The sequence below is a fragment of the Oncorhynchus kisutch genome, linkage group LG2 (genome assembly GCF_002021735.2).
Source record: "Oncorhynchus kisutch isolate 150728-3 linkage group LG2, Okis_V2, whole genome shotgun sequence".
Lineage (NCBI taxonomy): Eukaryota > Metazoa > Chordata > Actinopteri > Salmoniformes > Salmonidae > Oncorhynchus > Oncorhynchus kisutch.
The window spans coordinates 77,691,655-77,710,384 of NC_034175.2; the positions used below are offsets into that span (position 1 = coordinate 77,691,655).

The 18,730-nt window shown below is 43.8% G+C and overlaps 2 protein-coding genes across 3 annotated transcripts in view; both read right to left on the minus strand.

Annotated features, from left to right (window-relative positions):
• The window catches only part of LOC109886047 (uncharacterized), a 55,813-nt gene extending 46,155 nt beyond the window's left edge, over window positions 1–9,658 (minus strand). For both annotated transcript variants that reach the window (XM_031801734.1, XM_031801731.1), the window contains exons 1-4: window positions 8,492–9,658; window positions 8,005–8,295; window positions 1,628–1,808; window positions 1,254–1,436 (exon numbers count right to left, since the gene is read on the minus strand). In XM_031801734.1, coding sequence (XP_031657594.1) covers window positions 1,254–1,436; window positions 1,628–1,808; window positions 8,005–8,295; window positions 8,492–8,596 — 760 coding nt within the window. In that variant the 5' untranslated portion in view covers window positions 8,597–9,658. The remainder of the gene's footprint in view (window positions 1–1,253; window positions 1,437–1,627; window positions 1,809–8,004; window positions 8,296–8,491) is intronic.
• A 6,656-nt stretch (window positions 9,659–16,314) lies between these two features.
• Window positions 16,315–17,700, minus strand: LOC109874160 (complement C1q subcomponent subunit B). The gene has a single exon (XM_020465969.2). The coding sequence runs from the start codon at window positions 17,569–17,571 to the stop codon at window positions 16,903–16,905; it is 669 nt and encodes a 222-aa protein (XP_020321558.1). The 5' UTR covers window positions 17,572–17,700; the 3' UTR covers window positions 16,315–16,902.
• Window positions 17,701–18,730: the final 1,030 nt, after the last annotated feature.

Genomic DNA, 18,730 nt, shown 5'->3' on the forward strand with positions numbered 1-18,730 from the left:
CAAATCGCACCCTGTTCATTATGTAGAGCACAACCTTTTAGGGCCTGTACTGTGTAGAGTACATAGTCATACCATGTTTGGTGGGATCCCGTATCCTCATGACGTCTCGACCTCACACTAACACATCACAGGGAGTGTCTTCTAAAACCTAGCAGCACTTCCTTCTCTAAAATACCTCCCGTTAACTCACAGGGGAGTCCCAATAACATCTCATTCCTCTCTCTCTCTGAAGTGTGTGTTATTAAAGTTCCGACTGTTGTCCCTGTCCTTCAGTCTAAACTTCTGGCTGTTGTCCCTTGTCTTCAGTCCAACCTTCTGGCTGTTGTCCCTGTCCTTTAGTCTAACCTTCTGGCTGTTGTCCCTGTCCTTCAGTCTAACCTTCTGGCTGTTGTCCCTGTCCTTCAGTCTAACCTTCTGGCTGTTGTCCCTGTCCTTCAGTCTAACCTTCTGGCTGTTGTCCCTGTCCTTCAGTCTAACCGTCTGGCTGTTGTCCCTGTCCTTCAGTCTAACCTTCTGGCTGTTGTCCCTGTCCTTCAGTACTAACCTTCCCACTGTGGTCCCTGTCCATCAGTACTAACCTTCCCACTGTTGTCCCTGTCCTTCAGTACTAACCTTCCCACTGTTGTCCCTGTCCTTCAGTACTAACCTTCCCACTGTGGCCCCTGTCCTTCAGTACTAATCTTCCCACTGTTGTCCCTGTCCTTCAGTACTAATCTTCCCACTGTTGTCCCTGTCCTTCAGTACTAATCTTCCGACTGTTGTCCCTGTCCTTCAGTACTAACCTTCTGACTAATGTCCCTGTCCTTCAGTACTAACCTTCTGACTGTTGTCCCTGTCCTTCAGTACTAACCTTCCGACTGTTGTCCCTGTCCTTCAGTACTAACCTTCTGACTGTTGTCCCTGTCCTTCAGTACTAACCTTCTGACTGTTGTCCCTGTCCTTCAGTACTAACCTTCTGACTGTTGTCCCTGTCCTTCAGTACTAACCTTCCCACTGTTGTCCCTGTCCTTCAGTACTACCCTTCCCACTGTTGTCCCTGTCCTTCAGTACTAACCTTAACCCTAACCTGGTGGGAGTTTCCACCATAAAGCATTGGATTAGTGGAGGCATGGGCTAGTGGAAGTTTCCACCATGCTTGTTCCCTTCATTCACCTCAATCCCTTTACAATCAGTGAAGGGAGGTGACCAAGTACGCACTTTTGGACGAAGGAGAGATAATTGGGACAGTATGTTGGTCAACATGCTGAGTTTACCTGATGCTGGATGAGATATGTCTCTTGTGTAGCAGTTCACCTCTGGTATAGGTGGTAAAGGAACTTGAGTTTGCCTGTAGGGATTGTGGGAGACTGCCTGGCCAGGCCTGGGGAGATAAAGGCCACCTGTAGCTGGAGTGGGGCGTGGGGTCTTGACATGGCCCCTACACAGCTCTGGATCATCTGGTTGAACAAAGGCAAACGATGGACAGGAAAAGTCTTCTTTTTCAGTGAACTACTCATAGACATGCTGAGCCCGTCTATATTCAGACTTTCATCCCAACTGCCCGTATTGACAGGTGGACATACAGACACGTTTCATGTTCCCCTATTATGCTTGTTACCTTTGACCTTTGGCCTGTCCTGCATGTTACCTGTAAGCTGCTCCAGGTGGGTGGGAGCTGCCTGGCGGTTCCAGGTAGACCTGAAGGGAGTCCAACCCTTGGTGGGGTGTCTGGGGTAGGAGGGCTTGATGGGAGGATAGTAGGTCTCATGACTGGAGGGGAGAGGGAGGACAGGCTGGTTGGTGTCTTTGCCTTCTCCTTCCTCACGAAGCTGAGGGAGAGACAAAGACAAACCATTATTAATGAGAATCATAACAGATGCATTATAACAAATACTACAACACCTTAGATACTTCCCAGTGTAGGAAAAGGGCTTTAGCAATATGTTTAGCCTGTCAGAGGTAAAAAATTAACTACAGACAGAAAGCTGCTATATATGGTGTCCTGCCATAGTTAAAATATAGCTTGTTTCTGAATGGGTGTGTTTTAAAAAATTTGATTTCACCTTTATTTAACCAGGTAGGCCAGTTGAGAACAAGTTCTCATTTACAACTGCGACCTGGTCAAGATAAAGCAAAGCAGTGCGACACAAACAACAACACAGAGCTACACATGAATATAAACAAACATACAGTCAATAACACAACAGAAAAGTCTATATACAATGTGTGCAAATTAAGTAAGATAAGGGAGGTAAGACAATTAATAGGCCATAGTGGCGAAACAATTACAATTTAGCAATTAAACACTGGAGTTTAGTGATAGTGATAGTTGAGCAGCAGACGAATGTGCAAGTAGAGATACTGGGGTGCAAAGGAGCAAAATGATAAATACAATATGGGGATGAGGTAGTTGGGTGGGCTATTTACAGATGGGCTATGTACAGGTGCAATGATCTGTAAGCTGCTCTGACTGCTGGTTAGTGAGGGAGAAATGAGTCTCCAGCTTCAGTGATTTTTGCAATTGGTTCCAGTCATTGTCAGCAGAGAACTGTAAGGAAAGGAGGCCAAATGGGGAGTTGGCTTTGGGGGTGACCAGTGAAATATACCTGCTGGAGCGTGGGCAGTTGGTTTTGGGGGTGACCAGTGAATTATACCTGCAAGAGCGTGCTACGGGTGGATGCTGCTATGGCGACCAGTGAGCTGAGATAAGGCGGGGCTTTACCTAGCAAAGACTTATAGGTGATCTGGAGCCAGTGGGTTTGGGGATGAGTATGAAGCGATGTCCAGCCAACGAGAGCATACAGGTCGCAGTGGTGTATGGGGCTTTGGTGACAAAACGGATGGCACTGTGATAGACTGCATTCAATTTGCTGAGTCGAGTGTTGGAGGCTATTTTATAGTGAATAGCCAGGATCGGTAGGATGGTCAGTTTTACGAGGGTATGTTTGGCAGCATGAGTGAAGGATACTTTGTTGCGAAATAGAAAGCCGATTCTAAATTTGATTTTGGATTGGAGATGCTTGATGTGAGTCTGGAAGGAGAGTTTACAGTCTAGCCAGACACCTAGGTATTTACACCTAGGTATTTATAGTTGTCAGAACCGTCCATTACATATCAGAACCGTCCAGAGTAGTTGTCCTAGGCTGGCGGCTGGTGTGGGAAGCGATCTCTTGAAGAGCATGCATTTAGTTTTACTAGCGTTTAAGAGCACTTGGAGGCCACGGAAGGAGTATTTTATGGCATTGAAGATCGTCTGGAGGTTTGTTAACACAGTGTCCAAAGAAGGGCCAGAAGTATACAGAATGGTGTTGTCTGCGTAGAGGTGGATGAAAGAATCACCCACAGCAAGAGCGACATCATTGATCTATACAGAAAAAAGAGTCGGCCCGACAATTGAACCCTGTGGCACCCCCATAGAGACTGCCAGAAGTCCGGACAACAGGCCCTCCGATTTGACACACTGAACTCTATCAGAGAAGTAGTTGGTGAACCAGGCGAGGCAGTCATTTGAGAAACCAAGGCTGTTGAGTCTGCCGATAAGAATACGGTGATTGACGAAATCAAAAGCCTTGGCCAGGTCGATGAAGACGGCTGCACAGTACTGTTTTTTATCGATGGCGGTTTTGATATTGTTTAGGACCTTGAGCGTGGCTGGGTTGCACCCGTGACCAGCTAGGAAACTGGATTGCATAGCGGAGAAGGTTTGGTGGTATTCGAAAAGGTCTGTGATCTGTTTGTTCACTTGGCTTTCGAAGACTTTAGAAAGGCAGGGCAGGATGGATATAGGTCTGTAACATTTTGGGTCTAGAGTGTCTCCCCCTATGAGGAGGGGGAGACCGCGGCCGCTATGAAAGAGAGGTTTAACAGACTAGTAATAGGGGTTGCAGAAGATAATTTTAGGAAGAGAGGGTCCAGATGTCTAGCCCAGCTGATTTGTAGAGGTCCATATTTTGCAGTTCTTTCAGGACATCAGTTGTCTGGATTTGGGTGACGGAAAAGCGGGGGGGGGGGGGGGCTTGCTGCTGGAGCAACGATAATCCAGAGCTGTTGGCCGGGGTTGGTGTAGCCAGGTGGAAAGCGTAGCCTGCTGTAAAGAAATGCTCATTGAAATTCGCGATTATCGTGGATTTATCAGTGGTGACTGTGTTTCCTAGCCTCAGTGCAATGGGCAGCTGGGAGAAGGTGCTCTTGTTCTCCATGGACTTTACAGTGTCCCAGACCTTTTTGGAAGTAGTGCTGCAGGATGCAAATTTCTCTTTGAAAAAGCTAGCCTTTGCTTTCCTAAATGACTGTGTATATTGGTTCCTGACTTCCCTGAAAAGTTGCATATCGCGGGGACTATTCGAAGCTAGTGCAGAACGCCACAGGATGGTTTTGTGCTGGTCAATGGCAGACAATTCTGGAGTGAATCAAGGGCTATATCTGTTCTTAGTTCTATATGTTTTGAATGGGGCATGCTTATTTGAGATGGTGAGGAAGACACTTTTGAAGAACAACCAGTCATCCTCTACAGACGGGATGAGTTCAATATCCTTCCAGGATACCCGGGCAAGGTCGATTAGAAAGGCCTGCTCGCAGAAGTGTTTTAGGGAGCGTTTGACAGTGATGAGGGGTGGTCGTTTGACCGCTGACCCATTATGGATGCAGGCAATGAGGCAGTGATCGCTGAGATCCTGGTTGAAAACAGCAGAGGTGTATTTAGAGGGCAAGTCGGCCAGCATGATATCTATGAGGGTGTACCTGTTTAAGGATTGGGGTTGTACCTGGTAGGTTCCTTGATAATTTGTGTGAGATTGAGGGCATCAAGTTTAGATTGTAGGACTGCCGAGGTGTTGAGCATGTCCAAGTTTAGGTCACCGAACAGTACGAACTCTGAAGATAGATGGGGGGCAATCAATTCACATATGGTAACCAGGGCACAGCTGGGAGCTGAGACGGGTCTATAACAAACGACAACAGTGAGAGACTTTTTTCTGGAGAGATGGATTTTTAAAATTAGTAGCTCAAACTGTTTGGGTATAGACCTGGATAGTAGACAGAACTCTGCAGGCTATCTCTACAGTAGATTCCAACTCTGCCCCCTTTAGCAGTTCTATCTTGACGGAAAATGTTGTAATTGGGGATGTACATTTCAGAATTTTTGGTGGTCTTCCTAAGCCAGGATTCAGACACAGCTAGAACATCCGGGTTAGCAGAGTGTGCTAAAGCAGTGAATAAAACAAACTTAGGGAGGCTTCAGATGTTAACTTGCATGAAACCAAGGATTTAATCTGTTGATACTTTGTGTCTTTAAAATCACAATGTTATTTGTTTTTATTTATTGAAATGTCCTTCTTTAATAAGATCCAATTTGGTCTGCAATAAAACCTATATAACATTCTGCCCAAATGAACACATTTATTTAGGCCATATAAAGAACAGCATGACACAACAGTGTTTCACATTCTTCAATAAAATACTCTTAAGCAGAAAAAGACAGCAGGCTTCACAGTTTCCTTGGCGAAATAGGTCTACAAGGAAACTCTACATCTCTCTATGACGTTGAGTGGGGTAAGGAGTCTGTGTGCGGAGCAGTACCTCACGCAAAAAGATTAGCTCTACAAAAACACACCTAATTGTCTGATTTAACCCTCATGGTGCAGATATAAACCCAAAGATTTGAGTACAATCCTCAGCATGTATAATCCCATCAGTTTTTTCATGTGGGTGTCTTCTCTTTTCTCAGTCTCTAGCCATTCCACGTCAGCTATACACACAGATATCTCTAAACCTGTCCCACTACGACCGTCAGCTATACAAACAGATATCTCTAAACCTGTCCCACTACGACCGTCAGCTACAGTTGAAGTCGGAAGTTTACATACACCTTCGCCTCATACATTTAAACTCAGTTTTTCATAATTCCTGACATTTAATCCTAGTAAAAATTCACTGTCTTAGGTCAGTTAGGATCACCACTTTATTTTAAGAATGTGAAATGTCAGAATAATAGTAGAGGGAATGATTTATTTCAGCTTTTATTTATTTCATCACATTCCCAGTGGGTCAAAAGTTTACATACACTCAATTAGTATTTGGTAGCATTGCCTTTAAATTATTTAACTTGGGTCAAACGTGTCGGGTAGCCTTCCACAAGCTTCCCACAATAAGTTGGGTGAATTTTGGCCCATTCCTCCTGACAGAGCTGGTGTAACTGAGTCAGGTTTGTAGGCCTCCTTGCTCGCAAACACTTTTTCAGTTCTGCCCAAACATTTTCTATAGGAATGAGGTCAGGGCTTTGTGATGGCCACTTCAATACCTTGACTTTGTTGTCCTTAAGCCATTTTGCCACAATTTTGGAGGTATGCTTGGAGTCGTTATTCATTTGGAAGACCCATTTGCGACCAAGCTTTAACTTCCTGACTGATGTCTAGATGTTGCTTCAATATATCCACATCATTTTCCTTTCCTCATGAGGCCATCTATTTTGTGAAGTGCACCAGCCCCTCCTGCAGCAAAGCATCCCACAACATGATGCTGCCACCCCTGTGCTTCACGGTTGGGATGGTGTTCTTCGGCTTGCAAGCCTCCCCCTTTTTCCTCCAAACAGAACAATGGTCATTATGGCCAAACAGTTCTATTTTTGTTTCAACAGACCAGAGGACATTTCTCCAAAAAGTACGATCTTTGTCCCCATGTGCAGTTGCAAACCGTAGTCTGGCTTTTTATGGCGGTTTTGGAGCAGTGGCTTCTTTCTTGCTGAGCTGCCTTTCAGGTTATGTTGATATAGGACTCGTTTTACTGTGGATATAGATACTTTTGTACCTGTTTCCTCCAGCATCTTCACAAGGTCCTTTGCTGTTGTTATGGGATTGATTTGCACCAAAGTATGTTCATCTCTAGGAGACAGAACGTGTCTCCTTCCTGAGCGGTATGACGGCTGCGTGGTCCCATGGTGTTTATACTTGTGTACTATTGTTTGTACAGATGAACGTGGTACCTTCAGGTGTTTGGAAATTGCTCCCAAGGATGAATCAGACTTGTAGAGGTCAACAATTTGTTTTCTGAGGTCTTGGCTGATTTCTTTTCATTTTCCCATGATGTCAAGTAAAGAGGCACTGAGTTTGAAGGTAGGCCTTGAAACACATCCACAGGTACACCTCCAATTGACTCAAATGATGTCAATTAGCCTATCAGAAGCTTCTAAAGCCATGACATCATTTTCCAAGCTGTTTAAAGGCACAGTCAATTTAGCTTATGTAAACTTCTGACCCACTGGAATTGTGATACAGTGAATTATAAGTGAAATAATCTGTCTGTAAACAATTGTTGGAATAATGATTTGTGTCATGTACAAAGTAGATGTCCTAACCGACTTGCCAAAACTATAGTTTGTTAACAAGAAATTTGTGGAGTGGTTGAAAAACAAGTTTTAATGACTCCAACCTAAGTGTATGTAAACTTCCGACTTCAACTGGATATACACACAGATATCTATAAACCTGTCCGACTATGACCGTCAGCTACATACACCTGTCCCGCTAGTACAATCAGTCACTTCCCTTTACAAATTCTAATTTCACAAATATCTTTGCAAAAGAGGGTGAGAGAGAGTGAGAGAGAGTGAGAGAGAGAGAGATAATTATTTTACCAGGCCCAGGTACTGTACCATAGTGCACTATGTAAAGAATAGTGAGCCATTTGGGATTGTAAGACATGAATGAGAAATATACAGCTCCACTCTCCATTTCTCCCTATGGGCTAAACACTGGTCAGTATGACAATGGGGCTATGGTTGAACTCTATCTGGCTCCTTATGAGAAGAGCTCAGTGGAAATGAGTAGAGAGATGAGAACCTCTTTGTGTGTGAGTTCCAAAACAAAAATTATTCAGTTTGAACTGATGGACAATGTGGAACTAAATGATCCATGCCAGCACAGAATGTTTCTGGTTGGCCCGACAGTGTGAATCAGGGACCAGACGTCTCCTATTGGCTAATCTCTACCCGCTTGTTGCCCCAAACTCTTCCTATTGGCTGAGCTCTACCTGCTTTTTCCCATAAGCCAGTATGGCTCCCGTCAGGTCCCGCAGAGTGTTCAGCTGGAGCTCCACTTCCTGTCTGGAATGTTGGGAGGCCTGCCTCTTCCTGATGTCCTCTGCCACTGAGGGGCATGATGACAGAAACGGTGACGTCATGGCCATTTCCTGGTAGTATAGGAAGAGGGGTCCCTGTCTTGTGCTGTAGGTTTTAGGGAGCGCTGGCTCCTCCCCGCCCAGCAGACGGCCACTCTTAGATAAGCGGAGCAGGGGGGGCTGAGACTTCCAATGATAGTAGTCCTATGTAGAAATAAAACATTTGTATTGTCAACATTTTATCATAACTTCCACATTTCATTGTTATTTGAGTCTTCAATAAATTCATCAACTCACTTTAAAGGGTAACACTTTAATCAAAGCCTGCAGATATAATGCTTTATAATGTGCTATAACTTGCTTTCTGACTGAATGAAGTGTAAAAGGACCTGAAATTTACCTTAGGTTCGAAGTAGACTTCCAGGCGTCCATCTTGACTGCCCAGATGTGACTGGACAACATGACCACAGCCTCGACTGAGTAGCGATAGAGCAATATCTTTCATGACTAAAACCCTGCTGCTTCTTAAAACACTATGGAATAACAGTTAGATACGGTCCTCTCAGACAGATCCTGCTCCAGATACGGTCCTCTCAGACAAATCCTGCTCCAGTACGGTCCTCTCAGACAAATCCTGCTCCAGACACTGTCCTCTCAGGCAAATCCTGCTCCAGACACTGTCCTCTCAGGCAAATCCTGCTCCAGACACTGTCCTCTCAGTCAAATCCTGCTCCAGATACGGTCCTCTCAGACAAATCCTGCTCCAGTACGGTCCTCTCAGACAAATCCTGCTCCAGACACTGTCCTCTCAGGCAAATCCTGCTCCAGACACGGTCCTCTCAGACAAATCCTGCTCCAGACACTGTCCTCTCAGTCAAATCCTGCTCCAGATACGGTCCTCTCAGACAGATCCTGCTCCAGATACGGTCCTCTCAGACAAATCCTGCTCCAGTACGGTCCTCTCAGACAAATCCCTGCTCCAGTACGGTCCTCTCAGACAAATCCTGCTCCAGACACTGTCCTCTCAGACAAATCCTGCTCCAGACACTGTCCTCTCAGACAAATCCTGCTCCATACTGTCCTCTCAGACAAATCCTGCTCCAGATACTGTCCTCTCAGACAAATCCTGCTCCAGACACTGTCCTCTCAGACAAATCCCTGCTCCAGACACTGTCCTCTCAGACAAATCCTGCTCCAGACACTGTCCTCTCAGACAAATCCTGCTCCAGACACTGTCCTTTCAGACAAATCCTGTTCTAGATTACTGTCCCCTCAGACATATCCTGTTCTAGATACTGTCCGCTCAGAGAAATCCTGCTCCAAACACTGTCCTATCAGACAAGTCCTGCTCTTTCGTAGAAGAAAGATCCTCAGGAGAGCAGTTTCATTCCCCTGTCTCTATAAAACAAACAAAAACAAGTATGTAATTTTACTAAAAATAACATTAAATCACACATTTCAAAGCATAAAAACTTAATGGAAAAGGCTCTCTTCTAGGAGCCATTCTGCTGTGGCATTAAAATAGAACTGACTGAATTTGTTAACTGGTGAATGTGAGTCGTCAAAAGCGAATAGCCTCTCTGCCCCTCTGTGTATGTCTGTCCTTAATGCTTGTGTTTGCCGAGTTGCTGTTGCTAAGTGTTGCTAGGTTCTCTAGAGTTTATCTCTATACAGGCAGAGCTCAACCACTGAGTTTCTGTTGCCGTGGTTGCAACTCAGATATTACCCCCTCCCTTCCTGTCTGACCAACAGCCCTAACCACCTTCACCCATCCTGAAACAGTAACACAGCAAAGGAGAGACCCAGGCATCTGAAATGGAACCCTATTCCCTAGATAGTTCACTACTTGGAGCTCTGGTCATAAGTAGTCCACTATAGAGGAAAGGGGGCCATTTTGGATCTAGCTTCACGACAGGCAGATTACGCTGACCCTCAACACGGGGGCCCCACAGGAATGTGTATTTAGTCCCATTTAACCAATGACTGAGGCCGAGCATGACTCCAACACCATGATCCAAGTTTGCTGACAACACTATGGTGCAGTGGAACGGGTCGAGAGCTTCAAGTTCCTCGGTGTGTATCAAATACTGGTTCTCCTGACCCTGTACAGTGGGGAGAACAAGTATTTGATACACTGCCAATTTTGCAGGTTTTCCTACTTACAAAGCATGTAGAGGTCTGTAATTTTTATCATAGGTACACTTCAACTGTGAGAGACGGAATCTAAAACAAAAATCCAGAAAATCTCATTGTATGATTTTTAAGTAATTAATTTGCATTTTGTTGCATGACATAAGTATTTGATCACCTACCAACCAATAAGAATTCCGGATCTCACAGACCTGTTAGTTTTTCTTTAAGAAGCCCTCCTGTTCTCCACTCATTACCTGTATTAACTGCACTTGTTTGAACTCGTTACCTGTATAAAAGACACCTGTCCACACACTCAATTAAACAGACTCCAACGTCTCCACAATGGCCAAGACCAGACAGCTGTGTAAGGACATCAGGGATAAAATTGTAGACCTGCACAAGGCTGGGATGGGCTACAGGACAATAGGCAAGCAGCTTGGTGAGAAGGCAACAACTGTTGGCGCAATTATTAGAAAATGGAAGAAGTTCAAGATGACGGTCAATCACCCTCGGTCTGGGGCTCCATGCAAGATCTCAGTCCAGTCAGAGGCATTTCAGTTATCTATCCCTTTTGCACGTGTCACTTAACATGTTAACATGTTTGTTTCTACCTTTTTCCTCAAATAATAAATAAACCACAAAAGCATCATGTGTCTGTGTTAATAAAACCCCCATTGTGGTGTCTTAGCTCTTATTACTTATTTATAACATCAGTAATTAACAGAACATAACACCCACTGTGGATTCCTGCTTCATCTCATTGCATCTGCATTCTTATCGATGCGTCATCGGTGGCACTTTGAACTCTGAACCAGTCAAACCCTCCTTAAACAGTCCAGTGAAAGGCCTTAAACAGTCCAGTGAAAGGCCTTAAACAGTCCAATGAAAGGCCTTAAACAGTCCAGTGAAAGGCCTTAAACAGTCCAGTGAAAGGCCTTAAACAGTCCAGTGAAAGGCCTTAAACAGTCCAGTGAAAGGCCTTAAACAGTCCAGTGAAAGGCCTTAAACAGTCCAGTGAAAGGCCTTAAACAGTCCAGTAAAAGGCCTTAAACAGTCCAGTGAAAGGCCTTAAACAGTCCAGTGAAAGGCCTTAAACAGTCCAGTGAAAGGCCTTAAACAGTCCAGTGAAAGGCCTTAAACAGTCCAGTGAAAGGCCTTAAACAGTCCAGTGAAAGGCCTTAAACAGTCCAGTGAAAGGCCTTAAACAGTCCAGTGAAAGGCCTTAAACAGTCCAGTGAAAGGCCTTAAACAGTCCAGTGAAAGGCCTTAAACAGTCTGCCGTTTCTATAACAACTGCATTGTTGGGAAAACATGTTTAAAGAAAGGCCTTTCACTGGACTGTTTAAGGCCTTTCACTGGACTGTTTAAGGCCTTTCACTGGACTGTTTAAGGCCTTTCACTGGACTGTTTAAGGCCTTTCACTGGACTGTTTAAGGCCTTTCACTGGACTGTTTAAGGCCTTTCACTGGACTGTTTAAGGCCTTTCACTGGACTGTTTAAGGCCTTTTACTGGACTGTTTAAGGCCTTTCACTGGACTGTTTAAGGCCTTTTACTGGACTGTTTAAGGCCTTTCACTGGACTGTTTAAGGCCTTTCACTGGACTGTTTAAGGCCTTTCACTGGACTGTTTAAGGCCTTTCACTGGACTGTTTAAGGCCTTTCACTGGACTGTTTAAGGCCTTTCACTGGACTGTTTAAGGCCTTTCACTGGACTGTTTAAGGCCTTTCACTGGACTGTTTAAGGCCTTTCACTGGACTGTTTAAGGCCTTTCACTGGACTGTTTAAGGCCTTTCACTGGACTGTTTAAGGCCTTTCACTGGACTGTTTAAGGCCTTTCACTGGACTGTTTAAGGCCTTTCACTGGACTGTTTAAGGCCTTTCACTGGACTGTTTAAGGCCTTTTACTGGACTGTTTAAGGCCTTTCACTGGACTGTTTAAGGCCTTTCACTGGACTGTTTAAGGCCTTTCACTGGACTGTTTAAGGCCTTTCACTGGACTGTTTAAGGCCTTTCACTGGACTGTTTAAGGCCTTTCACTGGACTGTTTAAGGCCTTTCACTGGACTGTTTAAGGCCTTTCACTGGACTGTTTAAGGCCTTTCACTGGACTGTTTAAGGCCTTTCACTGGACTGTTTAAGGCCTTTCACTGGACTGTTTAAGGCCTTTCACTGGACTGTTTAAGGCCTTTCACTGGACTGTTTAAGGCCTTTCACTGGACTGTTTAAGGCCTTTCACTGTGACAATGTGTCATTTCCAGCCTCCTGTCACTGTGAACTAACAATAGGTACAGGGTTTAGTAAAGCACATGCCCTCTAAGGCTGCTTTCCAAAACGACGCCCTATTCCCTGCATAGTACATGTCTTTTCACCAGGGGCCATAGGGAATAGGGTGCCATTTGGGAGGCAGACAAAGAGTCTGTTATTAACCCTTAGAGGTGTAGGAACAGGAGGGAGCATGTGATGCCCATCTACTGGTTTGGAAACAAATCTAGCCTACGTATTTCTTTCCCCCACACTGGCGTAAAGGCCATTTCATACTTCAACCTTTAAGGTTTGTTGAACTATAAGCAAATGTGTTACCAAGCGACCTGTCGGTGGGCTTTCATGTAGGCTTACCCTGGCGTGAGTCTTAATAACCATGTAAATCCCTCTGGACAAGGTGACTTTAATCAATATATTTGTCTCTATTTACTCTGATTTGAAAATGCTAATTAGTATCAAAGTAGACATCATGCAAAACTACAAATCCCAGCATGCTCCTGCACGCCATCTCTAGCTGACACCTTAGCTAACAGGTATTGTGTCCATTTAAAACTTACACGACATTTCACAGAATTGTCAATTTAAAGAAATGTAGTCAATTTATTCATTAGAAAATGTAGCTAACATTAGCTAACATTAGATAGGTAATCCAGAGATTCTTACCTTTGCCTCGATTCGTCAGTCTCATCCAGATCATCGTGGCATTTGTAGTTCTTAGCAGCTAATTAGCATTTAATTTTTTGGGGGTGAATACAGGTGAATAAATTGATAAAAGTCACCTTGTCCAAGAGAGATTTACATGGTTATCAAAATGTCACGCCAGGGTAAACCTACACGAAACTCAGCCCTTATTTTAAGTGTTTCTTGTGTGCAAATCGCATCAAATGTTTTGTCTCTGTAGCTGACAAAGGGACTGGAGAATAATGTAACTGGGACCATAACAAACCTTTTATTTTGTACCTGACCTGTCAGGTTGAATCTGGTTTTATTTTACTCTATTAGCTATTGGCCCATTTATAACCAAGGTCAGGTCTCACGGTCAATGCACCAAAATACCGATAGGTGGCGCCAAAGGATCAGCCGACAGATATGGAGCCTAGATGAATAATATCAAAAGACAGATATTGATCGAGGTGAGAAGTATCAGAAGACAGATATTGATCGAGGTGAGAAGTATCAGAAGACAGATATTGATCGAGGTGAGAAGTATCAGAAGACAGATATTGATCGAGGTGAGAAGTATCAGAAGACAGATATTGATCGAGGTGAGAAGTATCAGAAGACAGATATTGACCGAGGTGAGAAGTATCAGAAGACAGATATTGATCGAGGTGAGAAGTATCAGAAGACAGATATTGATCGAGGTGAGAAATCAATGTTGATTAAAACCAAATGGAGCAGTCAGAGAAAATAAGACGGAATTGGAAAGGTCAAACACACCCCAGATGAAAGGTCAAACACACCCCAGATGAAAGGTCAAGCACACCCCAGATGAAAGGTCAAGCACACCCCAGATGAAAGGTCAAGCACACCCCAGATGGAGGGTCAAGCACACCCCAGATGAAAGGTCAAGCACACCCCAGATGAAAGGTCAAGCACACCCCAGATGAAAGGTCAAGCACACCCCAGATGAAAGGTCAAGCACACCCCAGATGGAGGGTCAAGCACACCCCAGATGAAAGGTCAAGCACACCCCAGATGAAAGGTCAAACACACCCCAGATGACATACTACCATACTACCCTAACCACCATACTACCCTAACCACCATACTACCCTAACCACCATACTACCCTAACCACCATACTACTATACTACCCTAACCACCATACTACTATACTACCATACTGCCCTAACCACCATTCTACTATACTACCATACTACCCTAACCACCATACTACCCTAACCACCATACAACTATACTACCCTAACCACCATACTACCCTAACCACCATACTACCCTAACCACCATACTACTATACTACCCTAACCACCATACTACTATACTACCCTAACCACCATACTACTATACTACCATACTACCCTGACCACCATACTACCATACTACTATACTACCCTAACCACCATACTACCCTAACCACCAGACTACTATACTACCCTAACCACCATACTACCATACTACCATACTACTATAATACCCTAACCACCATACTACCCTAACCACCAGACCACCATACTACCCTAACCACCATACTACTATACTACCCTAACCACCATACTGCCATACTACTATTCTACCCTAACCACCATACTACCATACTACTATTCTACCCTAACCACCATACTACCCTAACCACCATACTACCATACTACCCTAACCACCATACTACTATACTACCATACTACGCTAACCAACATACTACCATACTACTATACTACCCTAACCACCATACTACCCTAACCACCATACTACTATACTACCCTAACCACCATACTACCATACTACCCGAACCACCATACTACTATACTACCCTAACAACCATACTACTTTACTACCATACTACGCTAACCACCATACTACCATACTACTATACTACCCTAACCACCATACTACTATACTACCATAGTACGCTAACCACCATACTACCATACTACTATACTACCCTAACCACCACACTACCCTAACCACCAGACCACCATACTACCTTAACCACCATACTACCCTAACCACCAAACTACTATACTACCCTAACCACCATACTACCATACTACCATACTACTATACTACCCTAACCACCACACTACCCTAACCACCAGACCACCATACTACTATACTACCCTAACCACCACACTACCCTAACCACCAGACCACCATACTACCTTAACCACCATACTACCCTAACCACCATACTACTATACTACCCTAACCACCATACTACCATACTACCATACTACTATACTACCCTAACCGCCATACTACCATACTAACTTGTTTAAGTACACACACTCAAGTCCGCACCTGGTTCCATGACCATCCCAGATTTACAATTCTATCTCCCACCATATTCACCATTTCTCAACCCCCGTTGAGGTGTTGTTTTCGCATGGCGGAAGCTGTATGATCGCAAACCCCATGAACGTGTGGCCCTTTCAAGGTCATGGAGGAGGCCTGTGGCGACGTTCCAGCAGAGTCCTGTCAGGGGTGGACGTGTCATTCCAGAAGATATTTCCCCCGCTGTCGAGCCAAGGACCAGAACAAAAACAACAGACATGACTCATTTTGTTTTCGCAATGGAGTAGTTTTTTTCTGGACTTATGATGTTGATTTAACTGTGTTTTGACAGTTTATTTGATCTATTCTGTTCAATTGATCTTACATACAATACAGTAGTACAAATAGGCATCTGTTTCTTCATTTGAATATGCAAATTATTTTTACAGTATGTTTGCATTTTTACAGTATGTGTGCTGTTTGACATCTATTGAGTCATATTGAAATATAAAACTTACATTTGTGCATTTGTGTTCCTTTCTTGTTTTCAGTACACACCAACGAAATACAGTAAAACAACAAAATCTTCATCTTTACACTGAAATAGTGGTGTTTAGAATATGTTACATTAGCGTGATCTCGTTTGTCACCAAGTTAGATTCATTCGATGTTTAGGTGAGTCTCATTAGTAAGCAGAGTTTCATTTTGAGCTGAGAGTGAATGATTTAGATAGCTGTGTTTCATTTTGCAAGACATCTGTGGGGTTTGTGGGAAATTGTCAAACTGTTTTGGGATTTGGAATGTATTGTAGTTTCAGCCAACTTGTGTTAATTAACCATTGTGAAAAACTGGAAGCAGGCAGAAATGATTTCCATCTCTTTTTTTTTTAAGACTTTATTGCTTTTCAACAATGGTGATAAACAAGAGTGTAACAACATCAACACATAGTAATCACATCAGAAACAAAAGAAGATAATAGATGCAATCACTCAACCTACAAAATAGAGAACAGCGCTAGACTACCAATGTATTTTACCAACAATGTCAGCCTGAATACATCAAAAAAGGATATATAGACTACATGATGATGGATTAGATGGTTATATTGAATACACTATGATGGATATATAGACTACATGATGATGGATTAGATGGTTATATTGAATACACTATGATGGATATATAGACTACATGATGATGGATTAGATGGTTATATTGAATACACTATGATGGATATATAGACTACATGATGATGGATTAGATGGTTATATTGAATACACTATGATGGATATATAGACTACATGATGATGGATTAGATGGTTATATTGAATACACTATGATGGATATATAGATTACATTATGAATTAGGATACAGGAGTTACAGTATGTGAGAAAGATTAGCTGTTCACAATAATAACATCACCAAAAGTAGAAAGCAGAGGACGGCGCTACCAATGTATTTCGTCACACTTGTTTGAGCAGGAACCCATTGAAGGTGGTGTGGTTTACAGAGTCCCACACGTGAGTGTTAGCCATTAGGCGTATGAACACTTGGTCTCCCACCTCCAGCTGTAGAGTGACTGCATTAGCCCCGTTGTCAGCTCCATCACCGCTAGACTGGTGATCAGAGGAAGTGACCATGCGCTGTCCATTCTTGAACAAGGAAATGTATTTAGTCTGACTTCCTCCGGCATGGTAGAAGAAACTGAAGTAGTAGACCCCTGCAATAGGGGCAGCAAATACCCCTGTACTTGGATTGTAGGCACTGCCAATGTTAGTGATGACATTTTTGAAGATCAGGGTAGTGTCATGGTCGATTGGCCCGATGTGCCCATTCCCGCCCAGGGCAGCCGAAAAGATCACCTTCCTCCTCTCGTTATTTTTCAGTTCCTCAAGTTGATTCTCGTTAACTTTGAGCTGGGTTTCCATGACTCCCAGTTTTTCCACCGTGGTTCGCAGTTTCGCCTCCATGACACCGAAGTCTTTCAGCAGCTTGCACAAGTCAGGGTAGCACGAGCCTTGTGATGTCTGGCATTCTTTACCTTCATTTTCAGTCTTTTTGGTCTCTTGTTGAGCCGCAGACAGCCAGCAGCAGCAGCACAGCGAAACCAACAGAAATGCAGCTGTGTTCATTTCTCCCTGTATTTAGGAACCTGTGTTGATTCTGGAGTTTTCTCTTCCTGTTTTTATACAGCAGGATGTAGATGCTGTTTCAGACACTCATTGTACATTCCATTTATTTCGCAATTCTTTATCGCTAGTGTTGCGAAATGTGAAAAATAAATATTTGGACAGTGTTTGTCTCCAGTACATGGAGTAGCCAGTCGCTTAAGTAAGAGAACAATAAACCTTATTTAACATTTAACTTGTCTTCTCTTGAGATTAAAGTATCTTGCTGCAAAAAATGAATTTCCACCATTATGTTTGTTGTTATTATGTATTTTATTGAAACATAAAAGTTCAGTAAGTAGCCTTGAAAATAATTTATATCTAAAATTTCTAACCAAACAAATTGTGTGATGGGCACTTTTTCAAATGACAAAATTGGTCTTTAAAGGGGAATGTCACCCTGGGGGAGTTTGGGCTTGTTTTTATCATGTCTGAGGCGTTTCTATGACAGTGAGATGTGTTTCACACATATTTTCCCAGGAGGGAGTCAGGTCAGGGCTTATAGCGCTGAACGATACACCCTATGACAGCTTCTGGTGTATTGATGGGGGTGTTTAACTATAGTCCTGCTTCGTTGCACTTCTCCAAGGCTCTGTTTTATACTGACACTATGAGTTTGTGTTAGGGTTGGGGTTAGATGAGGTTGTCGATGTTCCATCACGCCATTGGACGTCTTTCGGGAAACACTACAACTTGTGTTGGGCAGTGCTTCCTGCTCTGGCCCCTCCTCCAAGGCAAGCTTTTTGTAAAAGGAGGCGGACACTAACAGCAATCCTTTGAGCAAAACTGAAAGAACTGACCAGACTCTATGGCTTCAAGTGATTCCTCTCGTCAATATGAATTCAATGATGGAGCATCTATTATTATTATTATCTACTATTAGCTACCTGGTGATGTCCAATCATACATGTTTCAACCAGAATATAGACAGCTAGACAGGCCCCCCCAGCCAGACAGGCCCCCCCCAGCTAGACAGGCCCCCCCAGCTAGACAGGCCCCCCCAGCCAGACAGGCCCCCCCAGCTAGACAGGCCCCCCAGCTAGACAGGCCCCCCCAGCTAGACAGGCCCCCCAGCCAGACAGGCCCCCCCAGCTAGACAGGCCCCCCCAGCCAGACAGCCCCC

Coding starts and splice junctions, on each gene's coding strand:
- LOC109874160 (XM_020465969.2), bottom strand. CDS start 17,571: ATGAACACAGCTGCATTTCTGTTGGTTTCGCTGTGCTGCTGCTGCTGG.